Consider the following 7,957-nt stretch of genomic DNA (forward strand, 5'->3'; position numbering starts at 1 on the left):
AAATTCCATTTCTAATGAGACTGGTGGCTGATTTTGGTATCTCATTTGAGCACTAAAGTCAGTATCAGAAGAGAAGGTTAGCTGGGAGGTGGTGGCCCACACCTTTAATCCCAGCACTTGGGAGGCAGAGGCAGGTGGATTGCTGTGAGTTCGAGGCCAGACTGGTCTAAAAAGCAAGTCTAGGACATCCAAGGCTACACAGAGAAACCATGTCTCAAAAAAAAAAAAAAAAGTTGTTGCTAGGCAGTTTCATGTCCCGTAATTGCTGTGTCCATCCCTCATCCCTTCAGAAATGACAGTCAGGTATTTGAAGAGTATGGTAACCTGCCACTCACTTTGAGTAATTAATCAATGCATTATAATAGACAGTGAAGATAACTTTCTATGATCGCATGTCTACTCAGGTGTTTCTCTTAGGAAACGACCTGGACACATGCCACCTTCTGCAGGGTTTTTACAGTCAAACAGCAGAGCTTGCCTGTGATAAAGTTGTGTGTGTGGAGGGAAGTGACCTGTTACCAAGGTGTGGACTTGTTACATCTACTTGGAGATTTACAGATTCGTGCAGGTCAGAGGCAGGCCCCAGGGACTATTCTAGGGGTGGGGGAGAGGATTGCGCACCCCTGTCTCTCATCATTGTATTGTGACCCTTTCCGGGGATGGTGTCTTGTTTCTGCCATTTTTGGGTGAGAATTAGGTAAGAATCAGCATACCAAGCCAGGCTTGGTGGAGCACACCTGTAATCCCAGCACTCGGGAGGCAGAGGCAGGTGGATTGCTGTGAGTTCGAGCCTAGTCTACAAAGTGAGTCCAGGGCAGCCAAGGCTACACAGAGAAACTGTCTCCCCCTCAGCCCCCCCCCCCGAAAAAGAAGAATGAATCAGGACACTGGTAGGAATGTTGGGGTTTAAATCCAGTTAGCTCAGCCATGTAAAGTGGAATAATCCCCTTCTCAAGCACAAGTCTGGCAGCAGGGTTCTACAAGTGAGAACCCAAGCAGTTCTACTATACAAGATGCCTTCTTTTCTCAGAGGGGAGTTGCCCATTCCTTGGGACAGCTCTGCTGAGCAGTGTAAGCTAGCCATCCAGTCAGCTAGGTTCCCCAGTGGCCTGGCCTTCCTAGTACGCTCATAGATGGGGTTTGTGTCTTTCCATTGGGAATTCCTAACCTGCCTTTTTGGTTGCTTGGACATTGTTATTCTGCTCCTTATACCTTTAGCAGGGGAAGTCATAATAGTTGTCTAAAGTACAACATAGCTTCTGTCCTTGTCCAGTCAGTAGCTGTTGGTAAAACTAAGAGTTGAGAAGTATCCCCTGAGGCTTTCCAGACGGCAGGCGGTAGGTGTGTGTGTACTCATCTGCAGATGTGGATGCCAACCCAGGAGCTCCACTTCTAACATTCTAGTTTAGACCCCCAGTTGGAATCCCTGGAGAGCTAAGCCACGGTGAGCTTGCACTCCTTGCCTGAGCTAGAATGCTGATGCAGGCCAGTTGGTGGCTAGGTGACTAGATTGTTGCCATGTTAGACATTTTGTTTTGTTGCTTTTTAGTTAAAAAACAAAACAAAAACTCCACACTAGCAAGCCTTGCACCATTTCAGGGAGGGGGAAAACTGCCCTAATTTCTAGCAAATGTTGATTTCTGTAGTGTAGATCTACCAACCACACTTGACTGGTTCAGGTTACCAAGATGACACCCCACCCCAGACAGGATTTCTCTGTGTAGTCTTGGGTCTCTTGGACTCTCAAGAGATCCACCTGCCTCCCTGAGTGCTGAGATTACAGGTGTGTGCCACTGCCCAGCCAGCATGACATTGTTAATAGCTGCAGTTGTGTATGCTGGCTGTAGCACTCCTGTTCTCTGCATCTGGTTCCCCTGTGGCAGTGTGTCGTGGCTATGGGACAGGCCTGTTGATAGTCATGGACAGTTGTTCATGACCAAGGAGGGCAGTGGAACAGATCTAGAACCCTTTTTTGTTTGCCTGAAGATTAAAGTGTCTACCAGCAGGACAGCAGTAGCTTACAACTTTAGTCCCAGCACCCAGGAGGCAGTGGCAGGCGGATCTCACTGAATTCAGGGCCAGCCTGGTGTATATAGTGAGCTCCAGGACAGCCAAGGCTACATAGAGAAATTCTTATCTTAAAAGTGCTAGGCAGGGTGCACGTGTGGGGGCAACAGGGCCTGCAAAGCTTTTAAACATTTGTAAGACATTTGATCCTTATCTCTTTATTCAGAGCCTCCCAGCAGCTACCCCTTTTCATGTGCCTATTTTGACTGTCAGTATTACCTATGTTCTCATGCTCAGGTCATGAAGAAACTCAAATTTGATGGCCCCAGGAACAGACTCTACCATGATATTCTGGAGTCAATTCCAAGACTTAGTTTCATTCATAACCCTAGAGCAATTTGGTTTTTTAAAAAATTGCAGACCCTTTGCTGAGATGGAGGTCAGGAAAGGGAATAGCCTTGGCAGTTTCTCAGCCATAGTACCTAGCCCAGGCTGACAGTGATTGTACTATATAGGCGGGTAAGATGGTTAAGGAAAGGGACTGGGAGACTTAGCAGGCAAACTCTGATGGGTTAAACCCCATGTCAAGAGCTTGTTAATGTTTGACAGGTGATCTTCTGGTCAGAAGTCCATTGGGACTTCTGTAGCCTTTTGGAACTCTTTATGTCCCTTGATTTAAAAAAAAAAAAAAAGTAGCACTTCTGGAAGCTCAAGAAGAAAGAACTTGGTAGGTTGGTAGAGGGAGGGCAGGATGGAGGGTTATGGGCTTGATGTCCTGGTGTTTACTGTCTGACTTTTTGTCTCTTGCAGTAGTATTTTGCCTTTGAGTAACTGTCCCCAGCTCCAGTGCTGCAGGCACATTGTTCCAGGGCCTCTGTGGTGCTCCTGATGCCCCTCACCCACTGTCGAAGATCCCCGGTGGGCGAGGGGGCGGCAGGGATCCTTCTCTCTCAGCTCTAATATATAAGGTAAGGAGGATTTTGGTATAGCTTGGGTGGAGCCTCCCAGATCCCACTGAGCAGCTGCTCAAATGGTGGGAGTTTTCCTTAGTCTTCTTAGACAGAAAAGTAGGCTGACTGAGGGAAAACCAGAACTGATAACTTTTTTTTTTTTTTCCTTCTTCAAGACAGAGTTTCTCTGTGTAACCTTGGCTGTCCTGGACTTTGTAGACCAGGCTGGCCTCGAACTCACTGAGATCCGCCTGCCTCCGCCTCTCTGAGTACTCCATCAAAGGAGTGCACTACCACACTTAGCCTGATAGCTTTTTTCAAGCTATTGTATGCCTTATCTGGAATCCTAGGAGAATGTTAGTGCTATTTGTTGTCTTAAGTTGCTGGTTGTGGCCCAGGACCTGGTTCAGCTTCTTAGGCTGGGAATGGAGAGTTAGCAGGGCACCTGAGTTCTTTATCTAAGGACTTGATTGAGTGCTAGGATTACAGGTGTATACTCTGTGTAACAGCCCTGGCTGTTCTGGACTGACTTTGTAGACCAGGCTTTGTAGATCCACCTGCTTCTGTGCTGGGATTAAAGGCATGTGCCACCATGCCCAGCCATGTCCAGCTTTCTTTTACTAAAAAAAAGAAATCTTTAGAGAGTGAGTTAACCCAAACCCAGAAAGATACACATGGTATATACTCAATTATAATTGGACAGTAGCCCAACAGGGATGTCCCTTGAAAAGTCTTCACTTAGCAGGAGACTGGTATAGATGCTGGGACTTCCTATTGGGACTCTAGGTGAGAGAGGTATGGGAGAATGGGTAAATAGAAGGATCTAGAGAGTCCTAGAAACCTACAAGAAGACCATCAAGGATGGCAGATCTGTACCCAGGCAGGTCAGCTCAAACTACTGTACCAACCAAGGACAATGCATGCAGTAAACCTAGAACCCTATTCAGATCCAGCCAATGGACACCACATTCTCCACATTTGTGTGGAGAGCGGGGACTGACTCTGATATATACTCTGGTGCCCCCTATTTGACCACTTCCCCATGGTGGGGGAGCCTGGTGGCACTCAGGAAGGGTAAGCAGGCTACCAGGACGAGACCTGATAGGCTGTGATCATATGGTGGGGGAGGCGGTCTCCTTCTGTCTCAGGCCTAGGAGAGAGGAATAGGGTGAAGGAGGAAGGGAGGGAGGGGGGGAACGTGAAGATACAAGTTAGGGGATAACAATTGAGATGTAATCTGAATAAATTAAAAAAAAAATCTTTAAAGGCAAGGTCTTAGGCCATACATAGTAGTTTATGCCTTTAATTCCAACACTCAGGAGGAAGGGCAGATGGATCTTCAGGATTTCCAGGCCAGCCAGGGCTATCTAGTGAGACACTGTCTCAAAAACAAAACAAGTCTTGTGTAGTCTAGGCTGGCCTTGAACTCATAATCCTCCTGCCTCAGCCTCCACTGCAGCAATGCTAGAATTCCATTCATGTTTTTCTCTTAGAGAGGAAGGGAAAGCCCTGATAGACCTTGAGGCTAGGGAGACCTCGGTCTTCATTTCAACTTGGCCTTTACTAGTGTAGGAGCCGTGGGCCAGTTCGTAACTTGCTCTTGCTTTGCTCTTTCATATTTAAGGTGGAGATACTAATAATGAGTAGTACTTTGCACAGCACTCAGCACTTGGTTGGTTCTTAGTAAGAATTTCCTTTCCCATCTTACTCTGGCTTTTACCAACAGCAGCTATTCTTAGAAATGGCTGCAGTTAGCTCACTGACATGACTCTTATTTACCTGAGCATGGCCCACGGGATGCCAGTGCCCACTGGTTTAGGGAGCATAGGGTGTGGCCAGTAGTAGAGATTCTGTCCTCTGCCCTAACTCTCCTTCCCAGGACGAGAAGCTCACTGTAACCCAGGACCTCCCCGTGAATGATGGAAAGCCTCACATCGTCCACTTCCAGTATGAGGTCACTGAGGTGAAGGTCTCATCCTGGGATGCAGTCCTGTCCAGCCAGAGCCTGTTTGTAGAAATCCCAGATGGATTATTAGCTGATGGGAGCAAAGAAGGGTAAGGAGCCAATGAAGAGAACTGTTACTGGGGATTGCAGCTTCTTCCTTAGCTCTAGACTCCCCAAGCAGGTAGTGTGGCTGTTACAGTTTTTAGCCAGTCAGGCTTCCTCCAGGTTATAATTAAAGCAAATCTTTAGCATATTAACTAGTCACTCACCAGTTAATCAGATTCCCAGCAGATGTCAAGTTCCCCTTGAGCCTCCATACAAAGGTACAATTTGAAAGGCCAAGGAATACAGGTAGACTGGTGGGCTTTCATTAGATTAGGTACTTTTCTCCAAGTAGCCTATGTATAAAGAGCATTCCCAGGATATTTTTCTTGATTGACTCCAATTTCTATCTTTGGAGACAGGCGTTCACTGTTTAGTTCTGACTGTCCTGGACTACGTAGAACTTGGAGATCCACCGCCTCTGCCTCCTGAGTGCCTGGCCTCAGTTTACTGAGGAAACTGAGCTCAGAGTATAATATTCCTATCAGTGTAATGACCAAATGAACTGGGTTTCTTCTAAGGCACCACAGTCTTGTGATTGGCATTACTTTATGACAGTGTTACTTTCGGATGGAGAACTCAGTTATTAGAAGAAAGAACCACTCCACTTCCCAGGATATTTGACTTATTTTTTTCTTAATGTAGGGTCTTAAATGGGAAGCTTTCTTTGGAGATCCTGTATTAAATTTGCTAGCTCTTAGGTTCAGAAGGCCATTTTAAGGGTGGGATGGAGATCTGGGAAGGTGGCAGTGGACCTGATCAGTGTTGTTTCTGCAGATTGTTAGCACTGCTAGAGTTTGCTGAGGAGAAGATGAAAGTGAACTACGTGTTCATCTGCTTCAGGAAGGGCCGGGAAGACAGAGGTGAGCAGTCAAAACAGCCTGAGACCTATGCAAAGGGCTGTACACCATGTACATTGCCTTAGCCACCCAGTTGCACTTTGTCTTTGGTGTTTTGCCTGAATTAGATCCCCTTCTATGCTTTTTATTTCTGCAGCTCCACTCCTGAAGACGTTCAGCTTCTTGGGCTTTGAGATTGTACGTCCAGGTCATCCCTGTGTTCCCTCTCGGCCAGATGTGATGTTCATGGTTTACCCCCTGGACCAGAACTTGTCTGATGAGGACTAATGGTCATAGAGGATGCTTTGCCCAAGAGCCACCGTGGGGGAAGAGGGAAAGCTAGGCAGCCCTGGGACAGAGGAGAGGGTTTCCGGCTGTCTAGGGAAGGACATTGAGGGGCGCAGGTTGAGGGCTGCCCATTGTGTTCTCGGAGTTGACTCGTTGAAATTGTTTTCCATAAAGAACAGTATAAGCATATTATTCACATGTAATCACCAATAGTAAATGAAGATGTTTATGAACTGGCATTAGAAGCTTTTTAAACTGCGCTGTGATGTGCTCCATCTAGCCTAGGGGAGACATTGCCTGGAGGGGAGGGACTGCCTGGTCCAGGGGCGAACACCTGGAGGGCTGGTGGGCAGCACCGTCAGGCTTGGGTTTCCTTGCAGTTGGGCTTTCTTTCTTTGGTTTTTAAAACTTAGGTATTTTCTTTCTTTGCTTCCTGTCATTCAGGGGCTCCTGAGCATAGGCTTTTTAGCTCCTGGGCAGTGTCCTTGGTTGTTTTCCACACTCCACCTTGGGCTTCTCAGCATTTTGTGTCTGGCCTGGTGTAAGCAGGTCTGACCTCGCTTTCTTTACAGCTTAGTGTTATTCTGGCACTTGGTTAAGCTGGCTTAATCTGTTTAATGTTACCAGTGCATTTTAAATTGGGGCATTGAAATTCACCCCCCCACCCCTGCACACACACCAGGGCTTTTTTAGGGGTGCCTGGGCCTTAAGAAACTAGCCAACTACATCTCAAGTGACCACTGGAGTTCTTGCCTCTGTGGCCCAGGCCCCACAATCTCTTTCCTAGTAAGAACAGAGAGGAAGAATAGTAAACTCAGGGCCTGGGGTTTGTGGGGGAATCTGTTCTTAGTGACTGGATGCCGCTGGCTGGCCAAGCATAGTACTGACTGCCCCCCTGAAGATTCTGAGCAGGGCCTAGGGGTCAGGCTGAACTGCAGAACGGCCTGTTCTAAAGAGAAACGAAGGGAGAGAGATCTACATTGGGTGTGGGGGTGTCAGGGAGGCAAGTGTGTTGTGTTACTGTGTCAATAAACTGACTTAAAAGTTGTGGTTGGTCTGTTCTTTATTCCTGTACCAGGACCAACTCCCTACCACTACCAGAGCTTAACATAATACAAGTGTGATGCATACCTCTCAGGGAAAAGGCTGCTGGTCTCTGGGGCCGTGTTACACTGTGACATGTAGGGTTGCTAGGAGTGGGACTCCAAGTGCCCGTGGAGAAGAGAGGTGTACGCATACTTTTCTGTGTGGTAGCAGCTAACCAAGAATTCCAGTTGTCACACACAAGGCTGGGGCTTAAAACTAGCTTTTCTTTAAAAAAAAAAAAAAGTTTATTTTTTATGTATACAATGCTCTACCTGCGTGTAGGTTTTCCTTTTTTTTTTTAAGATTTATTATTTATACAATGCTTTGCCTGCTGCCTGCTGTAGGTTTTACTTTTTAAGGTACTGCCTAACTCTATGCCTGATGTTTTTTTTTCCCCCCTCCCCTGATACAAGGTCACTATAGCTCTGGCCTGAACTTGTGTGGGACTTCCTGCTTTAGCCCCTGCAGTGCCGTCATGCCTGGCTCTAAGCAGCACACACTATTCCATTTTAGTGCCTCCTCTTGGAGCCTAGTGTTCTATGGTATGCTTTCTGTCCCTTTGCACCACCAGCATGAGGAATCCTCTCTAAGTGTCCTGGAGGAGGGAGCTCAGCCCTCATGGCCTCTCTTCTCAGGTTCTGCATGGACACCCCGTCTCCTCACAGCTGTGGATATGCAGCTACTTTATTGTCAACCCTTAGTTTCTCTATAGGCTTGGCTCAATTTTCAGCTTTTTTTTC

The 7,957-nt window shown here is 47.0% G+C and overlaps 1 protein-coding gene across 1 annotated transcript; it reads left to right on the top strand.

The window, feature by feature from the left end:
* Positions 1 to 659: 659 nt before the first annotated feature.
* OAZ2 (ornithine decarboxylase antizyme 2) lies at positions 660 to 7,178 on the top strand (the record flags this gene model as incomplete). The annotated part of the gene is given in 6 exon segments (XM_084783500.1): positions 660 to 697; positions 2,818 to 2,893; positions 2,895 to 2,975; positions 4,837 to 5,012; positions 5,782 to 5,867; positions 6,001 to 7,178. Coding segments are annotated over 6 exon segments (588 nt in total). The 3' UTR covers positions 6,132 to 7,178.
* Positions 7,179 to 7,957: the final 779 nt, after the last annotated feature.

The sequence above is a fragment of the Acomys minous genome, assembly GCF_964271855.1.
Source record: "Acomys minous genome assembly, chromosome: 5".
Classification (NCBI taxonomy): Eukaryota; Metazoa; Chordata; class Mammalia; order Rodentia; family Muridae; genus Acomys; species Acomys minous.